The sequence below is a fragment of the Electrophorus electricus genome, chromosome 2, assembly GCF_041902795.1.
Source record: "Electrophorus electricus isolate QZ-2024a chromosome 2, ASM4190279v1, whole genome shotgun sequence".
In the NCBI taxonomy this organism is placed as follows: Eukaryota; Metazoa; Chordata; class Actinopteri; order Gymnotiformes; family Gymnotidae; genus Electrophorus; species Electrophorus electricus.
In genome coordinates, this window is record NC_137498.1 from 22,513,502 (window position 1) to 22,534,621 (window position 21,120).

Genomic DNA, 21,120 nt, shown 5'->3' on the forward strand with positions numbered 1-21,120 from the left:
GTTTTTATATATATATGTGTGTGTGTGTGTGTGTGTGTGTGTAAGAAGGGTTTACCCCTAGATCAGTGCCACAGTGCTTCACCTTTACAGGTGGGGAACTGGAAATTTTGAACAGTTCCCCATAGACTACTGTCTGTTTTATGTGCAATCTCTAACTGTTTCCAATACCCTCTTGACAGGTTTTCCAGGATGGACTCTTATCTTCCTCCTTGCGCATCATGTTCACATAATTAGACGTGGACGCAGCACGAGACAACCAACGTCTGTAGCCTCAGCCAGGCCTGAGCGGCTGGTGGAACTGACTGAAGATGCACAGGCCCTGGCGTGGGCCCTTCCTGCTGCTGCTACCCGCACTCCTGACTGCGCTCGGGCCACATGCCCTCGGCAGCCTGCATGAGCGCTCGGCGGTGCCACGTGCTGCTGGACGATCTGTGGCACGCATGGACGGCGACGTGATCATCGGGGCGCTCTTCTCCGTGCACCACCAGCCATCGGCTGAGCGCGTGGCCGAGCGCAAGTGTGGGGACGTACGTGAGCAGTATGGGATCCAGCGTGTAGAGGCCATGTTCCACACGTTGGACCGCATCAATTCTGACCTCGAGCTGTTGCCCAATGTCAGCCTGGGTTGTGAGATCCGCGACTCATGCTGGCACTCCTCTGTGGCACTGGAGCAGAGCATCGAGTTCATCCGTGACTCACTCATATCTATCCGGGACGACTCCAAGGATGGATTCAGGTGGTGCATTGATGGAACACCCTCCAACCACCCACCACCGACGAAGAAGCCCATTGCGGGTGTCATAGGGCCTGGGTCCAGCTCCGTGGCCATCCAGGTGCAGAACCTGCTGCAGCTGTTCAACATTCCTCAGATCGCTTACTCAGCCACAAGCATAGATTTAAGTGATAAGACGCTCTTCAAGTATTTCCTGAGGGTCGTGCCCTCTGACACGCTCCAAGCACGTGCCATGCTGGACATTGTTAAGCGTTACAATTGGACATATGTTTCCGCAGTGCACACTGAAGGTAAGTGTCTTAGCTTGAAAGATGTCTGTCATATTCTGGGCAAATAAATAGAATATTTTACAATCTATAGCCATGTAATGAAGAACTGGTCTGTTTATCTGTTTGTCTGTTGGTTGGTCAGTCAGTTTGTCTGTCTTTCTATCTATCTGTCTATCTGTCTGTGTGTGTTTCTGTTTGTCTGTCTGACCTTACCCATTTGCATTATGGTAAGAATGAAAATGACACTTTGATATGCTGAATTTGAGATTAATAGTGAGAGAAGCGCTGTCCTTCACTGGTGATGTATAATTACATGCTAATTCTATTCCATTAGATGTGTACAAGTGGAGTCTCTATTCCTCTAATTATTTCCATATCTAAGCATGCCTTAATTAATCAATCAGCTTCTCCATATGTAATGAGGGCACTAACGCATTCTCCCCTCTGCCTCTCCCTCTCTGGAGTCTGTGTAGCCCATTCATGTTTGCCTGAACACTGAATGAGCTATAAACCCTTCTAATGATCTCACTTTCTGAGGGCTTCTTGATTCCTGCTCAGATTTTAAAACTTTTTGATTCCCAATCCATCCAATTTCAAAACCATTTCAATTCTAACATGGCCAATTTTCCAAGATGACCAGCTCTTACATGGACTTTTTGAACATTAGACTTTGCTGTGTTTTGAAGCACATTTCCAATTTCCTTGCGGTCTGATTTTTAAGTGGACAGATTTCTTCACTACTGGACTTCAAAGCTGCCACTTTTCTTGGCCGTTCAGACAGTCAAATTGTGTGATGTCTGTGTGATGCCACTCTATTCTTTGTCTGCGATGTTGGACCCTGTCATACGTCGTTGGGTTGGAATGGCTGACATAAACCTGTAGGATGGGCCCCACACAACACACATCATGCCCACACACAGTGAAATCACTGATGGTAACACCTGCAGCACCGAGTGGTCTCCAGTGTTACATTGTGTGGTAAGAGTCGGCACTGTTGGTTTTTGTTAACACTTTTTAATTAAAAATGACTAGCCTTTAGATATTATCTGTATATTTTAGACACTTGCAGTACCTAAAATACAATCAGAGATTCTACTGTTAATTCTTCAAAAAGAAAGACAAACTCATACAAACACACATACACACAGACACACACACACACACACACACACACACACACACACACACCCACACACACACACACACACACAAGTTGGGCACAGTACCAGCAGCTGCAGTCCTCTGTCACAGACATCTTCAACACTGCGAGTTGCCCCTAGCAACAGTGGAGGTCCCTGATTGCATTAATTACCTGGCCAGATTCAGATCTATCTGTCTGATTCACTAAAGCATTTTAATAGCCTAGTCTCAATAGGCATCAGTTCACTATCACCTTGATTGGCAATTAGCAGGAAAATTGAATTGTGTAATTGTGTTCTTGGAGTATAGATGGAATCTTGTAGGCAAATGTGTCATCAAAGCAAAGGCAGATCAAAGGGGATGGAATTATAACTTTAATACACTGTTGAGGTAAATTCATTTGGTGTTACTGTAGGACAGATCAGGACATCTCTGAGGTCAAACCAGAGAATGGAACAGAAACGGTAAAATGGGAAACATAGAGATAGGGAAGAGAATGAAGAAGGGAGAAAGGCAAATACAAAGATATAGAGATGGTTGAGAGAGAGAGAGAGAGAGAGAGAGAGAGGGAGAGAGAGAGAGAGAGAGAAGGAGAGAGAGAGAGAGAGAGAAGGAGAGAGAGAGAGGGAGAACAGGCAGGGAAGAGGGAGAAAGGGAGAGAGATCATCCATGGGGGGAGGGAGACAGATAAGAGATAGATAGATAGATAGATAGATAGATAGATAGATAGATAGATAGATAGATAGATAGATAGATAGATAGATAGAGAGAGAGAGAGAGAGAGAGAGAGAGAGAGAGAGAGAGAGAGAGAGAGAGAGAGAGAGAAATGGACACTGGAAAAGAAAGTCCCTGGCAGCCTGAAGGGTAGAGGCCATTAGTATGGTAAATAAACAGTTTTAAATGGTCAAGTTTAGAGCTGGGTCTGTGTTTAGTGTACTTAGCTATAACAAAAGAAAAATGAGTGAATCTCTGTACAAAACTGAATAATGTCCAGTGTGTGCTCAGACACAAAAGCATGAACATTCGTGTAGTCCAGTTCAGTTCAGCTTAGTCCAGTGTAGATCAGTTCAGTTTAGTTAAAAATAAATCAATTTGACATTTAAAAGGCTTTCTTACCACATGCTGCAAACAAGTCCCTCCAAGTGTCACTCTAACATGTTGCTCTAAATAAAACTTAATATGAAGTTGACCTTCATACAAAAGTGTGTGGATGTGTGTGCCTGTGTGTGCCCGTGTGTGTGTCCCTGTGTGTGTGTGTGTGTGTGTGTGTGTTTGTGCGGCTGTGCAATGATCAATGTTTGCAGTTGAGATCCGGGTTCATTATTATTCAAATCAAAACTTGAACCTGGATCTCAGTATGTGTACATGTAATCACCAGCTCCCACAGTTCTGCCTGATTAAAAGAACTGTCCAGAGTGCATGCAGTCATCAGAAGTGACCTGCACCCAGGAGTGCATGCAGTCATCAGAAGTGACCTCCACCCAGAGTACTGGTGCCGGGCGTATTGCACTGAATTATGCATGAGACTGGACGGCTTTTGTCTTTCGGCAGCATCATGGAACAAATGGTTTCCTATTCCGATTGCACCCTTCAGATTGCACACATTTTATATGCACGTGTAACAGAGTTTGATCGGTGAGTTAAGGAGAGGTGTCAAACAACAATATGAAGGCCATGTGGTGGATTGTGTGTGTTTTTTTAGTTGGGCTGATCATGTCAGTTTGAACAGGACTGCCATCTGTGTCACGAATTTCTCCATTTCATGTCTCTTTCAGTTGTCTCCATTTTGTGTCTTCCATTGTGAACTGTCGTCCATATCTAACCCGGGCTCTGGATGCTCTGAGTCACTGGAGGTAACCCAGCCTCCACTGTGGATCCTTAAAACCTACAGTGTACTTTTATGACTTCTTAATTCCTACTGGTGCCGTGCATGTGTCAAAGACCCCACCCTGACCCTGTTCCTCTGTCTTGTGTTTCACCCCCAGGAAATTACGGCGAGAGTGGCATGGAAGCGTTTAAGGAGTTGGCAGCAGAAGAGGGCCTATGTATTGCCCACTCTGACAAGATTTACAGCAACGCAGGTGAGCGCCACTTTGACCGGCTGCTCCGGAAGCTGCGCGAGCGCCTGCCCAAGGCTCGCGTGGTCATCTGCTTCTGTGAAGGCATGACGGTGCGTGGCCTCCTCATGGCCATGCGGCGGCGTGGCGTGTCTGGGGAGTTCCTGCTCATTGGGAGGTAAGGAATGTTTTTTTTTTTAAAAGCAAAAATTATATTACCACAAATCTCAACAGCACAGGTTGTGGTTAGTGGTTGTATACATCACTCAGAGCTGGATAAAATAAAACTGAGGCCTTTGTTCGGTAGGATTGTGTAGTATTCTACATTTTGTAGATTTGCTTAATTGGTGTGTGAGACTAAATCCAATGCTTTATCTGTCTGCGGCTGTATATGGCATTTAACTGCTGGACATATTGTGATGGCCTTCAGCATCTAACTGCTCTAGAGATAGCTCAAACTTCCTCATAAGTCTTCAGACCAACCGTGAAATAATTATGTATTTAGACACATCAATATTACGTGTTTTACCCTTCAAGTGGTGTGTGGTCTCAAGATCAGAACATTATCCTTTGAATGTCCTTTTGAACATAGTCAGATGAATAAAGATACATTTATTACACATGAATAAGCGGCTGAAAATGAATTCCAAAATAGCACATAATAAAAGTACCTACTGAGGCAATCCTAATGCTTAGCTGCACATCTCCAGCAAATACACACACGCATGCACGCACACATGCACACATACACTCACACACACACACACACACACACACACACACCCAAACACACATACATACATACATGTTTCCAGGGAAACCAGTTGAGATTAAAAATGTTGGGTGCCAACAGAGGCGCTTTTCACCACTAATGAATAAGTTGTGATATAGTCACTGGAACACCAATTGAATTCTGCTCCCCATCAGCTGCCTCTTCTTTGTGTGTGTGTCTGGGTGTTTGTTTGTGTTTGTGTTTGTGTGTGTGTGTGTGTGTGTGTGTGTGTGTGTGTGTGTGTGTGCGAGCATTTGATTTGAGGTATGAAAAAATGCTGCAAGATGACCATTAAATATTCACTCTGGGAACATCTTAGTAAATGCAGCCTGAAGACAAATAACCTGGAGGCTAAAAGATTATTCACAGTGTTGCTGTTTCTTGCCAGGGTCCAATACGTCATAAATCACAATCAATTATTTAAATATAAATAGGAATTGATGAAGGTAGTTTTGCAGAAAAAACAATCAAAAGTTACCGACCTGCTGATAGTACCAAGTGATTGTATAACAAAGAGTCGCACCAAGCAACTGAAAAACGGTTTTTGGATTCATTGTCATTGTCACAAATAAAAACTGTTAAAGTGTCTTTGTGTCACTGGCAAACAGATATATCTTCAATGCCAGTTTATTGTGATTCCACAGCTGAGGAGTGTTAGATAATAGGAATTGTGTTTATTCTATTGCTTTAAATCTTTTTGAAAAAATTAAAGATCTATTAGGTAAATTGTTAAGAAGCAAGAACACATAGGGAAATTTAGCAGTAATAAGCAACTATGCAAACAACAGAATACCACAGCAGTACATGGCCAAAGAATACTTTTTAATCATAAAACAACATACGATAACTATACAAACTACATGTTGGTTTGTGACATTGAAGATATAGACATTGTTATCGCAAAGATTTCCATAATGAGAAAGATATAGCAGAATGATGAAAATAGTATTCTGATGAAAATATTAAACGAGTCTTTCTGCAGTGTTTGAATCTTTTTGCAGTGTTCAAGTCTTTCTGCAGTGTTTGAGTCTTTCTGTAGTGTTCAGGAGCCCTTTTATGGAACAAAAATGACAAACAGTTATGGTAAGAAACACATCAAAACTGAAAGTGGTTGGATTGCAGATTTTCCCACAGGAAACATACCCCCATCTTCTGGTCTACAGATTACAGCTAATACAATATAGCAATACTATATTTACATCCATGCATGGTCTCTAAATGTAGGCAAAAGTTAATCTCTTAATCATAGTCAGTTTTTTCATTGCAAATTTATTGTGCTGGAGTTCAGAGCCAAAACAACAAGAGATCTGTCACTGTCCAGTTATTTGTTGTCTGCACAGTATATGTATATATTTGGACACATTTTGTGTAAAAGATCGGAGATAGAGAAAGTGAATAAGCATAGAGACAGGGAAAGAAAGAGGTAATGTGTGTGTGCGTGTGTGTGTGTGTGTGTGTGAGTGTGTGTGAGTGTGTGTGTGTGTGAGTGTGTGTGTGTGAGTGTGTGTTTGTGTGTGTGTGTGTGTGTGTGTGTGTGTGTATATATGTGTGTGTGTGTGTGTGTGTGTGTGTGTGTATGTGTGTGTATGTGTGTGTTTGCGTGTGTGTGTGTGCGTGTGTTTGTATAGAGATTTTGCTTCCTATGAACAAACTATGGAAGCCATTTGTTCAGTCACATTTTGAACATTATTCATTTATAGTCATAATGGATCTTTTCTTCAACAGAAATCACATCACGTCTAACGTGAAACTGTAATTCAAATCACGTCTGATTTGAATTACAGTTGTTTAGCGAGACAGTGATTTCAAATAATCGCCACAAGTTGTAAGCGTTTCTGAAATGATTAGGTGGGAAAGCAAGATGATTTGAGTACTCCACCCCTTTCTAAACATAGGAGAATATATATATTTTCTGAAAAATGGATAAAGCTCAGTTCTGCTCTGTAAATGCCTATGACTTCATAGTTCCCCTGTATCCCTGTTTCAGGTTGATTCTGGGAGGGAATGTCTGTTCAGTGTTTAATGAAAGCTTTCTCCTCACATCTTTCTGAAACGACTTTCCTTTACAATGCTGTCATTTTTGATTAATACTGTGCATCCCTTTCACTTCCTCCTGTCTGAATCGGGAGGAAGCTCATGTTAGATAACTAACATTTTTCACTTCCCAAGCAGTGAACTTTGCTGTCTTGGGAGAAACTAAATGTAAAACATTAAAGCGTGGGCGGGGAGGGGGGGTTTAAAAACTGGGTAGCCTATTATAAATTTACAGACACATAGAGTGTGGGTTTCATTTTTAAAAGATTGTAAGTAGTGTGTAGCTCCTGTATTTAAATTGTCTCACAGGCCTCAACCATAAATATGAGTGTCACCAAATATCATGGGTGTTCAGCTGAATGCCAATTAAACGAAATCTTTCCTTTCATTGGTTTTGTCTCTGCCTTCAGATATGGTCTAATTGGGCTCACTGGGCTGTACAGGGATGACTTTGACAGGTTGAGGTCTGCTGAAGCATCAAAAACTGTACTAATAAACTGTCCAGAAAGTAAGAGAGAAAAAGGCGCCATAGATCGACTGCAAAGATCACTTCTGCGCAGAGACTCATAGATGGAACGTGCTGAGATTACCAAAGGAAAAAATATTACTCAGATTAAAGAAATTTTCGCAAGGGAAAACGCAAGTTACTCCCAAATCTCACTTAATCATAACTTGGTAGATTCAACATGCTTATGGATGAGTTTTACGAATCTTAAATTTAATTTCAAATGGTGCCATTTTCATTAGACAGCTCTCCAAAATTCAGATTGGTTTTGGCCGTAGATAGGTTATTCTGAAAAAAAATTGGACTCGCTCACATTCTTCAATGTCATATTATCTCATTGTGTTCTCCAATTTTTCGAATTAAAATGAAAGATGGCCGACAGCTTCAGTTTGTAATTAGCGTGGTGCCCCTCTGCTCAGGCAGATATTGCCAAAATGTGTTGGCATTATCAGTCGTTATCAGCTGGTGTCCTGTTGTTTTCTATTTATCAGTAGTGTAAAATGAAGGTCTTATTATTGGCACAATTTTTGTTTATTTAAGTGGACCGCGTGGCAGTAGTGGTGAAGCTTGTGTATGTATGATACTTTTTTTTTTACTCTGTGGAGACAAAATGGGAAATTTTTACATTGCAAGGACATTTTGCTAGTTCGTTTGTAAAAATACAAAATGCAGAAAGTGTTGAGACTAATATAAAATAATGAAAAGGCATACAAATGTGCACGTGTGTAAGATTAGCCAGGGCGGGAAAGGTTTATGACAGCGACAAGTGTGTGCTGTGTAACAGACCCTTTACTGAACAGATCCCAGCCAGTGTCTCAGGTGTGAGCCTTCCAGTTCTGTGACTTCTTACCTTTGGACAACAACTAGCTATACCTGATGGCAGCCATAACATGGACTACATTGCTGTGACTGTTCGCTGTTATTGGTACCGGTTCCCAATTTTTTCCCCCTCGTTTTCTTAGCCTCTCAATGTCTTTTTTTTTTTTCTTTTTTTTTTCCCAAGCAGCTACCTATCCATTTTTATCCTTGTCTCTTGTCTCTGCAGTAAATAACACAACACTGCTTGTCAGCCACTGCCTCAAATGCCTTATGACTCAGGCTCCTAATGAATCGATCGTGTGTATGTGTATTTTGCATTTAGCTGAAAGATTCAAACGTTTGGCTCATCCCCAGCTACGGAGTATCCTCCAGCCTGCAGGATTCAAAGTCCCCTGCCGTGCTGCTAAATCCGCCAGATTTGCTTCACTCTGGCACTGTCCTGCGTTGCAGCGGTCCTATCAACGCTGGCAGTGACACTGCAGACCCTCGTTCGAGTATGTCACCTCTTCTCCAAGGTGTTTTTGAGTTGTGAGTCCCGACTTTGGTGGTTTGTCCCGAAGCAGTTCTCAGAAGTCCCATAGATGTTTGGGGGCGGCGCAGTCTGGTCGGCTCCTATTCCTGCCTCCGTTTCTGTGTTTGAAGTTACAGTGTGCAAGTGTGTTCGGTAAGACCTTAAGAAGCTCCGGAGAGGCCGGACTCACTTTCCAGAACATATTTCTTTCATTCTCTCCCATTTTGAATACATTAGAGGATATATTAGTCATAAGGGCAGCAAGAGAGATGGTGATAGAGAGAACAAGAGAGGGGTGGGAGAAAGAATTATGTGAGTATGTGGGAGGAAGGTTCTTAACCCCAATGGTGTAAAATCTTGTAAGAGAGTGTGAAAGAAAGATACATTATTTTTTTTTTTAAATTTCTATTATATTCTCAGCACTCTTGGAACAACTGCTTTGTCTGCTGAGACAGATTCTGAAGTGCTACTCAAAAGGGATACAGGTTTATGTAACTTTGCTTAATTAGGTTAAATGTTTGTTGTGTTATGGTCTCAGTGAAGGGCTTTAGAGTGTGTGCTTGTGTCAGAATGTATTTAGCTCCAACTTGGAGCATCTTATCATGAAACATCTTATCATAAAAAAGGTGCTCCCGTCACTCTATGCCATGGCATAAAAACATGACATTTCAGCCCATAATTAGACCAAATACTCCCCTGATGACAGGAATATACTGTGGGGACAACTTTTATCTGAAAGGACAGTCAAAAGATTTTCTTTTGGTTATGAGGTTATGGTTAGTGTTAGCTTTAGCTGTGGGAATAGTGTTATTTAGCTCTAACTCAGGCAGTAATAGCATAGTGTGTGTGAGTGCGTGTGTGTGTGAGTGTGGGGAAGTTGTCCGATGGTAGCCTGCTGGAGAGACAGACTACAGGACAGCCTGGGGAGTGAGCAGAGCAGAGTGTCCAGGGTGTGCACTGAACCGCAGCAACACGACGATGACCAAAGCGTGCTGGCCTACCAGCAGCCCCGGTGCTGTCTCATGCCATGCCTTTTACATTGCTGCTTCCGGCAGTCAGCTCTCTACCACAAAAGCTTCATAGCACTTTGTGATGTCCCTGTGGTTTCTATATATATAGGCCTGTTCTGCTGGTGTGTGGCCCAGGTTGTTAGAAGGATGCACGGATGCAGGATGTATGTGTGAATCGACAGATGTACAGGTGAACAGGCAGACTCACGGTAGGGTCGGGAAAGAACTGCATGTGGAAAGAGCATGAGAGATGATGCTAGGGCTGGGTTTGAGATGGACAGATAAAACATGGACGAGAGAGTGAGCAGGAATGAGGGAGGCAGCTCGTAGAAAGCAGAGCCAGACTGGAAGCTAACTGGAGTGCCATGAATTAGTAAAGGGCTTTGGATAAGCTTTAATGGCCACCAGCCAAAGCCTTCGCTGCTCGGCACAGAGAGGGAGGGCCCAGGTCCAGCTGCACCCCAACACACAGAGACAGCGCTCCTGTGTCTGAAGGACAGACGAGAGGAGGACAAAAGCCAAAGAACTGCGTGAGGGTAAAGGACGGCTGGTGAACCAGAAAGACCCCAGAGGAGAGGGATGAGGGACGGGCTAGAAGAGGAGACAAAATGTGGAGGAGAGGAACAAAACGACGCCCAAGCCAAATCCTCAGTGTGTTCCCGGAGTCCAGTGGTATTCTGATCACAGCCCTCAAGGTCCAGGTGCTACAGATTTTCCACGCTCCCTTTATCTAGGACTCGGATGTGATGACAAAGTGGTCAGTCAGTCAAATGAATCATTTCATCAGCTACGAGGGATAACAAAATCCAGGACGGGATTCGGATTCAAGGTCTAGATTTGAATACCACTGCTTCGGTCCTTTTAATGTCCTTTCAAAGTCCTTTACAAGTAATTAAAACATTTTATATAACTTAAGTTGAAACTTTTTCAGTGCAGTCCTAAACAAAAAAAAACTTTTTTTTTTTCCCTAACAAGTCCTCGATAATAAATTTTTACTCTGTCATTATAACAAGCACAATTTGACTGCACACTTACACTGAGCCCCCAGCCTTTAATTATCTACTGACTAGCATTGTTGAGTGGTGTGCTATGTCGGTTGTAGGGATCCAGTGGAGCACAATGACTATAACAAGCCCACCCAGGAAATGGATGGTATCATGACCTTTAGTGCAATTAATGATGCCAACGTCCCTTTAAGGCCAGAACGTCGGCATCTCCGTCAGGGTAGTGACTCTTCCGATGGGCTTAAGCCCTCTTCATGGCACAGTCTAGGAACACAGTAGCATCTCTACACACTGCACGGCCGAGCCGACGCCAATCTCTGACATTTTCTGCTCTGCCAGGGACAGTTGTTTAGGTTGCCGTGTTTTAACCCCGAGCTGCCCGAGGTGACTCCATCGGGCGCGCCCCGAGAGATAACGCGCCTACAGATGAATGGCTAGAGAGGCTAGAGGAGAGGGGACGTTAAGAGGAAAGTCATTTCCACTTCAGTGTGTGTTTGTGTGTGTGTGTGTGTGTGTGTGTGTGTGTGTGTGTGTGTGTGAGTGAGAGAGAGAGAGAGAGAGAGAGAATGAGAGAGAAGGATGTGGCTCAAATGTATTTCCTTTAAAACAGCCTATTAAAGGGAAAGTCAAAGAAATATGAATGAAAGCATGTCACAAACATCTAGTCAGAGGCCTTTATAAGTAACTCAAGCCTGTCTTTCGAGATAATCAGCTAATGCAGATTGTTTTGCTGGCAGTGTCTATTCCAAACCTTCATCCCAGCACTCTAGGTGGTATAAACAGACATCAGAGTTTAAGACTTCTCTCTCTCTCTCTCTCTCTCTCTCTCAGTGATGGATGGGCAGACCGTGACGAAGTGGTGGAAGGCTATGAGCAGGAAGCAGACGGAGGGATCACCATGAAGCTCCAGACGGAGGAAGTGAAGTCATTTAATGACTACTTCCTGAAGCTGCGTCTGGACACCAACAAGCGAAATCCGTGGTTTGCTGAGTTCTGGCAGTACCGGTTCCAGTGCCGAATCCCTGGGCACCCGCAGGAGAAACTGAACTACCAGAAAATCTGTACAGGTAAACCGGTGCACAGAACAGACCAAATCACCATGACTCCATAACACTATGTATTAAAACTCTCTTGAAATTGTTTGCAGTTACATGAACTGCTCACCAGACTTATCACTGGGATTCATTAATAAACTGGTCAGTTGAACTGACCTCATGTGGAATTTCTGCCTTCAGTCCTGGAGAGCTGCAGCACTGTACTGCTTGGTGTTTCCTTTGTGCCAGTCCAGCCCAGTCAACTGGTAAATGGGATCTGGCACTGACCAATCAAATCAGTTGTGTTAAAGTGGTAGGAGTCCTAAACAGTGCAATGCGCTGCTTCTCAGTTGCTGGAGAGTGATGGCCCTCCAGTAGCCGCAGTGTCTTATGTGTTAGGATGATCCCGAGATTACTGGATGTGGTTATGGTAACTGTCCATGAATCCCCCCCCACCCACCCACCCACCCAATTTCTTTCATGAAATGACCTGAAATGTGTCGACTGATCCATATGGTGATGTAGGTAAACTGATCTGTGTGTCTTACTTCTCCCCATCTCTGCGTTGTCTAAGTTACTGTCCCCATTGACTGCTGACCTCCACACAGAAGTATGACACTTCCTTTCACCCCGCCTCTGATTCTGGGATAGTGCCTGAGCTGCATTCAGTGCTGCTTCTGCTGGGGTTGAATACGTTTACGACTATTCCTCAAGCTGCGCACGCGGATAAAAGCAAACGGCTACCAAATGCGGGCAAAGTCTTAGTCATCATCTGACAGTAATGTTGTCCCTGTAAATATTTATTATGCAGCTGAACCATCGGCGAGCTGTGCCAAATACAGTGTGGAACGCTTCCATTGTTCAGTTGTTCTCTTTTGGTGGCAAGCGTACTTAGAGAGAGATGCGGTGATGTCATGAGCCGTGCGCGGACACCTGTACTAAAGACGTACCCTACTGTAGCAACAGTCTGTGCACGGAGCTGGACCGGTGCTGAAGGCAACTGCATGGTTTCTGGCTGCAATCGGTCAGCAGAGCCGTTTTTAAACTGTGAAGGACATACGCGCGAATGCATTAGCTTACATGCAGCGAGTGGTTAACTTTATTGAGAGAGCTGTGGGAGGAATTCATACAATGCAAATAAATTAATTAAGCATAAATCTCAGCAATTGAACAAAGCTACCCTGATATAAAGCACTCAATGTTGGCTTTATGAGCTTTCCTGATTATATTAGCACTTTGTCATTGGCTTTGGTCATATGATGCATTGGTATTCACACATCGCCTTGGCTGTTCGCTTGGACAAGGCACCAGCCTCGCTTCGGTCATGTACCTTGTTTGTTTTAGCCTGCGGGATCAGTAACAGGCTCCTACTGAGCTTGTAAATAAAAAGCAGAGTTATTCATTTAGGGCTCTAAGAGATGTTTGCCAGTGGAAGATGTCAGTTCAGCTTCTCTGTACTGACTGCGTGTTGGACTCTTGCACTTAAAACACAAAAGAAGTCTGCTGCAGCTTTATCACTGTGTGTGTGTGTGTGTGTGTGTGTGTGTGTGTGTGTGTGTGTGTGTGTGTGTGTGTGTGTGTGATGATGACCACTGTGCTCACAGTCTGCATAGAGATCCGCCTCACAGCTGCCACTCTGCATGTATGTGTGGAAGCTCAAGGACAGAATGCTTAACTGTTCAACTGTGTGTACCTCTCAGTCAATGAAATAAATGAATATAGAGCTTTAGGAAAACTTTTCACCTTGTACTATTTACAATTTCAATGTGTGGAGCGTTGATTGAGAAGTCTTTGAATAGCTTTGAATGGCTGTGAGACCCACAACCAGTGCTGTATGGCTTTTTGCAGGCCATCAACTGCTTATATCTAATATCTATTATGAGTGTGCAATGGCTGCTCAATACTAACATCTATTGGAGCACACCCCTTAGCTTGGTACTTTACTGAAGGTTTCTTAGGTGAAACTTTTTAATTGAGTATATTTACATTTACATGCATTATGTTTACATGCATAAATATTATAAATGACATAATGTAATAATATCAAAATCTTGCAACTGAATCAGCCAAGGCCACTGCATATTATGTGACGAGTTTATGCAGGAAAAGAAAAGGTGCATACCGCTGTGGAAAAAAGAAATCAAATCCCATCAAACTGTCATGTTTTGTTTTGTTTATCCGGAAAATAGTTTAGGCCAATTCACAGTCAAAACACAAAAAGCAAAAAGAAGGCCAGGCATGGTTTCTTAGATTCTAGCAAGAACAGAATCTGTTTTCCTCCGGAACTGATGGCAGTTGCATTCTTGACAGGAAACGAGAACCTGAGTGACAACTACGTTCAGGACAGCAAGATGGGCTTCGTGATCAATGCCATCTATGCTATGGCCCACGGCCTGCACAGCATGCACCGGGATCTGTGCGCCGGACACCGCAGCCTGTGCGAGGCCATGGACCCCATCGATGGTAGCAAGCTGCTCGACTACATCCTCAAGTCCTCCTTCACGGGCGTCTCCGGGGAGGAGGTGTATTTCGACGAGAACGGAGACTCTCCCGGCAGGTAGGCGGAACAGGGCAGGGCAGCTGAATGGGCGGGGTTTCACGGGCCAAATGCCCAGGGATGCGGATGCGGTCTATGCCACATTCTTGCTACAGTTCGCCATTTGAAATTAATGCCTTAGAAATAGGCTTTTTGACCATTGATTGATAAAATGGATGACGTATGCAGTGTACAGCATGCTAGACCGCATATTAGATGTTACCACACACACGTGCAGGTACGTGTCCAAGTGTTGTAGGTTTGGAGTGGGACAGCGGCCCCGACTATTTCCACACTAGCTCCCAGACACGTCCCCTCTTCCCAATGGCCAACGACATCAGTGCAATTGCTTAAGCCTGCATGGCTGGGTAGGGGTTTGTGTATGTGTACGTGCCACTGAAGGCCATTCTGGTGGCGCATTTCCTGGAAGGTGCATTATAGGAAACGTAGGAAGACAAATTCTAAGCGTCGTGTGAACAATGCAGTGTGACTGAATCTGACCAAAGTGCAGGTCTCTGGAAGGGCACTGTTAAATTAGCTGTCTCTTTCTTTGTTTATTAACCTTTTGTTTTTTCTCTCTCCCTCCCTCCCTCCCTCCCTCCCTTGCTCCCGCCCTCTTAGGTATGACATCATGAATCTGCAGTACGTGGAGGAGCTCGGTCGCTATGACTACATCAACGTGGGCTCATGGCACGAGGGCGTCTTGAGCATTGACGATTACAAGCTCATGACCAACCGCAGCGAGATGGTACGCTCTGTCTGCAGCGAGCCCTGCTCCAAGGGCCAGATCAAGGTACCGTGTGCACATGTGTGCACCTTGTTATGCTCTCTTTGTAACATCCCACAGTCCTATAAAATCATGAAAGTTCAGATGTCATGGGGATGTTTTTCTGACTGAGCTTTGATTTAGACAGACAGAGCCAGAGGGTTAGATAAGCTCTGGCTTTGATATAGGTGTAGGCATGTAACTATAGTAATACACATTATAAACCCCCACAAATATAATATTACATGAAAAATACAAAAAAAGTGTAAGTGTGCATGTGTGATTACCCCTATGCCCTTTAAGCTGATCCATTTTCAACCTGATCTGAAACAAAATTGAACTGCTGATGTAACCCATTTAACCCATGATCCCTTGCCTTATGAGTGTATTAAAAGGTCATGACCTCTGACCCTTCTGGCTTGTAGGTGATCCGGAAAGGGGAGGTAAGCTGCTGCTGGATCTGCACTACCTGTAAGGACAACGAATATGTTCAGGATGAGTTCACCTGTAAGGCCTGTGAGCTAGGCTGGTGGCCCGACGAGGAGCTGGCAGGTCAGAGACTTCCTCCACTTTAATCAGTCTGTCTGGCCATTAATGCACTCAATCCATGAAAGAACCTGCATGTCTGTTAGACTACCCATTTATGCAAACAGTCATTCCATAACCTGAAGAAAAATGCTTCCTGACTTATAATCTGAGACCTGTAAAGACCCTGAGAAAACTGGAAAAAAAACACCTCCTGGCTGTAGGTGTGACTTCCTCTTCTGCCCCACCATACCGTTTCAAGCCGTGTGCTGTTTTGACAGCTCGGTCGCAGACTAAAGCAGGCTCAAAATACTCCAGAATCCCATTAGTACGCAGCACAGTAGCCATGTGCCAGCCGCAACAGTTCCGGCGTGCCAGCCAGGGAATTCTGATTAGAGACGGAGACGCTGATCCAGCAGGGAGGGAGGCGAGGGAGAAAGGTCGGGACCTAGTGAAAAAGCATGAGCTGTGACGGTGTTTGAGGACATGGGGAGGGCACACTGCTAGCAAATGTGCTGCAGTGCTGCTTGTCAAAAGGAAAAGCCTTAACTGTGAACTGCTTATTTTCATAAGTCTTTATTATCTCAGTGGACAATCCCAGGCAATATTCATGTACTTGCCTTTCTCTCATATCCAACCATTGAGTCCTTCAGGTTATGCTTTCTTTTGTCCAATTTTCTCTCTCTGTTTCACTTTGTCTCCCAGGCTGCGAGCCTCTCCCTCTCAAATACCTGGAGTGGAGCAGCGTGGAGTCCATCGTTGCTGTCGTCTTCTCCTGCCTTGGCATCCTGGTGACGCTCTTTGTCACGCTCGTCTTCGTCCAATACCGCGACACGCCTGTGGTGAAGTCGTCAAGCCGCGAGCTCTGCTACATCATCCTGGCAGGCATCTTCCTAGGCTACATATGCCCGTTCACACTCATCGCCCGCCCCACGGTGGCCTCCTGCTACCTGCAGCGCCTCCTGGTGGGCCTCTCGTCAGCCATGTGCTACTCGGCCCTGGTCACCAAGACCAACCGCATCGCCCGCATCCTGGCCGGCAGCAAGAAGAAGATCTGCACGCGCAAGCCACGCTTCATGAGCGCCTGGGCGCAGGTGGTCATCGCCTCAGTCCTCATTGGCCTGCAGCTAGCCCTGGAGGTGGCGTTGGTGGTACTGGAGCCGCCCGAACCGGTCAAGTCCTATCCGAGCATCCGCCAGGTCTACCTCATCTGCAACACCAGCAACCTGGGCATGGTGGCGCCGCTGGGCTACAACGGCCTGCTCATCATGAGCTGCACCTACTACGCCTTCAAGACCCGCAACGTGCCCGCCAACTTCAACGAGGCCAAGTACATCGCCTTCACCATGTACACCACCTGCATCATCTGGCTGGCCTTCGTGCCCATCTACTTCGGCTCTGACTACAAGATCATCACCACATCATTCTCGGTGAGCCTGAGCGTCACCGTGGCGCTGGGCTGCATGTTCACACCCAAGATGTACATCATCATCGCCAAGCCGGAGCGCAACGTGCGCAGCGCCTTCACCACGTCAGACGTCGTGCGCATGCACGTGGGTGACGGCAAGGCAGCGGCGGCCGCCTGCCAGAGTAACAGCTTCCTCAACATGTTCCGCCGGAAGAAGGATAGCAGCCATGCCACCAGCAGCACAAAGTGAGTGACATGCCACACAGCCTATCAGCCTAATGGGAATGAGTTACTGTGTTAGGAGGCCGACAGTCAGAACAGGGTTTGTTACAGCAAAAATGTATATGGTACTCGTTTGCTACATTTTCTATATAATCCCGTCAACCACTGTGAACAGTAATGGGCCACTGTTCTCAACACAGAATAAGACATAAAGTAATATATAATGTCAATTAAGACATAATGTAATTACACGTTTTAATGGACTAGACTAGGCTAAGCTTAATCTGTGATGCGAAAACTGCCCCATTTTAAATAATTAAGATCTTTCTCTTAGTAGCATATCAACATGCTGGATCGGACAGGTCACACTGACAGGGTTCTTGCTAGCACATGTATGTGTATGTGTTGTCTTTGATGCCGGCTCTGCCATGTTTCTCTCCCCGCTGCAAACCGGAGTATGTACGTAGCGTTTGGTCAGCGCCAGGCACCACATTGCTGCCCCCTGTCTGTCCCGAGCTCCCTTCCAAAACTTAATTTCCCATCAAAACCACCAGCTTGCGTGGTCCCCCCCTCCCCCCACCCCCAATATTAACCCACTTCTCAGCCCCCACCACCCCTCATCACCCTCATCCTCTCTTTTTTGCTGAGGACAAAAATTAACCCAATTACCAAAAGTGCCGCTCCTTCAGTGTCTGTCCCGCTCCCTCTAACGCGGCAGCAGCTTTCAGCTCTGGGGCCGTCCTCCGTCCCTATCCTGCTCCGCCTAACTCAATTACGCCCACTGCCTGCCAAGGCGGCGGCGCTAAACCTAGACGCGGAGCGCCACGGGGCTCTGAAAGCGCCAAGGGGTATTCCATGAAGGCCTGTGTTCATTTCTGCATGAAGTTAGGCACAAAGGGATTGGGGGGGGGACGTTCATAATGTCCTCCGAAACAAGTCATTATGAAGCGAGTGAGGAGCATGCGCTAACCCAGTTCTGAATGCACTAACCGGTCTTTAGCTAGAGCGGCTGACCCCGTAGTGACTGTTCAGGGATCTAGGAATGATGCTGTGATGGTTATTGACCATGTACTGATGATGTTGTGATGTTGTTCTGTGTGTCTGTGTTGCTTTGTGGCCTCTTCCACGTGGGAATAACGTTGGGTCTCTGTCTCGTTCATAGTCCTAATGGAAAGTCTGTGTCATGGTCTGAAGCAGGTGCCCGGCCCCAGGGGAGGGGGTCGAGTGTGTTCCACAGACTGTCTGTGCATGTGAGGAAGCAAACAGTCAGCCAGAGTCAGACGGCGGTCATACGACCCCTAACTAATGCCTCGCAACCCCCACACCCCGAGTACCACCCTGGCCTCGACACAGATCGCAATGGCTCACAACCCGATGACAAGGTTCTCTACAACCTCAGTGAGGAGGAGGACGAGGGGGGCCGACACCCCCAGAGCCTGGATGGAACAACCCACAACAGAAGGGAGCCGGTTACCTATTCACCTGTTCACCTGATGGACCGTATCACAGAGCATCGAGACAGAGGACATGTGGACACTCTAAGCTCTAACATTACTGCTTTCGATGAATTAATAAGTGGCAAAAGAGCAAGCCCCGCCTACAATTCATTATCCAATCAGCTGCCTCTGCCCCTGCAAAGGGAAATGCTGTCTGAAGAGGGCTCCGAAATGGAGGCTCTCGACCTCATTCATGGCTTTCTGTATGACAGCGCTGTACAAGAGGCGGAGGAGGAGGAGGGTGGAGAGGAACAGCTGGCTCAGAGCAAGCTTACTCTCCTAACCCCACCTTCGCCCTTCAGGGACTCGCTGCGATCAGGTCTGTCCATTCCAGGATCGCCTGCCTCCAACGACAACCCAAACACCTCCCAGGAAGTGACCTATGCTCCCAAACAGAGCTCCTTTACACTGTGAGAGCAGGTGCTCAGGACACAGGAAAAAGCCGGCTCCCGCTTCTCTTATTTGTCTATATGCTTATCAGTCGACTCAGTAATGACTGTAGGATGGCAGTTGTTCGCTTACATGACTTTCTCTCCATGAAATTTCTGTCAAGATTACAACATCCGTAAAAGGCAGGAGAGGCCACAAAGTAAACGAATGGAATGTCCGGTTGGGATTATTTTTCTTGACGGCGGTTCTGGCAATATCTGTTTTCTATTATATGTATGGAAGATTGAAATGCCAAAACATCAAAATTGTTGCTTTGCCAAAACCCACTAGCTAACATTATATAATCACAGACTACGAGTCCAAATAGCAACCTGCTGCTTCATTATATCACTGTCTGCAGGAATACGGACAACAGAGCAACAAACCTTTGTTTGAGACTATGCTGTGTGCATATGGACTGTGTAGCCTGACATCATTGTGATTCATTTATCTGAAAATGAATATTGCTGAGGGAGCTCCAAAATTGTTGGATATTCAGTGCAAACATAAACAGAGACATACAGTGTATGGAGTTGTGTAGACATATAACACAGATAAAGGAATACATTCACACACACACACACACACACATAGAGAGAGAGAGAGAGAGAGAGAGAGATTGAGCTGTAGTCAAGGCCACAAGATCAAAAGATAATATTGGTTCTGAGACTCCATGATCAACACAAAGATTTTTTTAATGAGAATGTTAAATAAGTATTCATTAAATGCAACCATGGGTGACCACCAAGACCCAGACCAAGATCATGTTTTATATTGGTCCAAGACTCAAGTTCTGATGGATACAGCTCCACACAGACACACACAGACACACACACACACACACACAAAGCATAAAGAGCATTAGGGCAATCTGGTTAGGAATGAATGCTTTTCTGTAGAACATGCCAACTAAGAGCTTCTCTCTTCCTTCCTTGTACACAGGTCAGTATTTGCACCTGCATTTTCAACTTCAGAATCACAAATGTTGATTTTAGCACTTGCTTTGGAAGATATGTTGAGGAAGAGATTGACTGTATTGTTAAGCAAATAGATAAATAGTATTTTAGTCTAAATGAAACATTTTTTCCTGTATTGCCAAGGTTGTTACATTAACAAGAGAACTGTATTCTTCACAAGTCTATTTTTGTCTGATGAGGAAGTTAATCCTTGAAAATGGAGGAAATGTTTTTCAAATGTTTGTATACTGTTGAGCCAGCTATTGTTTTTCTCTCACACAGATGGTGTCTTTGTATTTCTGCTAAATGTTTCTATGAGCAGAACGTAAGATGATTTCTAAGTTTTAAAAGCATCTTATAACTCTTTGGGAAAAAAGTGATGTACATTATGTTGAATCTGGGATATCTGTAGAGACTTTTCCAAATCAACTGTATTCTATGAAGTTTTTACTTTTTAAGCTTTATCTATGGGTAGTTGCTTCTAGTGGTAACTCGTAGCATTTACAAGTGAATCTTGTGTAGGATTATGAATTTGCAATCGTAATTGCTCAATTTACTCTACGTTTCATATACTATTATTAGAATGCAACTCTGAAAATCTTAAATAGCTAATATATAGCCAGTATTGTAATAAGTATTGTAAATTGTAATATTAAGTCTTTTGTGCAAGCTGTTTGGAAATTAATCATTTGTTAAATGTAACTGACATGGCCCATCACCTGTTTACATAGAAATGAGAAAAAAAACACGATCTTTTTTTTGCCAGGACAAATCATGCTGTAAAAATAAATATTTTTTATCTAACTTATTCTGCGCTAAAATTCTGTTTTAGCTGTAACAATTTCACTCCCCGTTCACAGTAGACGGGTAAATGCGGGACTGCGCCGTTTCTGT

At 44.7% G+C, this 21,120-nt stretch overlaps 1 protein-coding gene across 4 annotated transcripts in view; it reads left to right on the forward strand.

Annotated features, from left to right (window-relative positions):
• Positions 1-21,034, forward strand: part of grm1a (glutamate receptor, metabotropic 1a) — a 25,140-nt gene extending 4,106 nt beyond the window's left edge. For 2 of the 4 annotated variants that reach the window (XM_081695614.1, XM_027015523.3), the window contains 8 exons: positions 180-1,023; positions 4,128-4,377; positions 11,686-11,921; positions 14,199-14,445; positions 15,046-15,217; positions 15,616-15,742; positions 16,421-17,369; positions 18,508-21,034. In XM_081695614.1, the coding sequence (XP_081551740.1) occupies positions 309-1,023; positions 4,128-4,377; positions 11,686-11,921; positions 14,199-14,445; positions 15,046-15,217; positions 15,616-15,742; positions 16,421-17,369; positions 18,508-19,255 (3,444 nt within the window). In that variant the 5' untranslated portion in view covers positions 180-308 and the 3' untranslated portion in view covers positions 19,256-21,034. The remainder of the gene's footprint in view (positions 1-179; positions 1,024-4,127; positions 4,378-11,685; positions 11,922-14,198; positions 14,446-15,045; positions 15,218-15,615; positions 15,743-16,420; positions 17,370-18,507) is intronic. The other 2 variants (XM_081695615.1, XM_027015525.3) reach the window with 2 other exon arrangements.
• Positions 21,035-21,120: the final 86 nt, after the last annotated feature.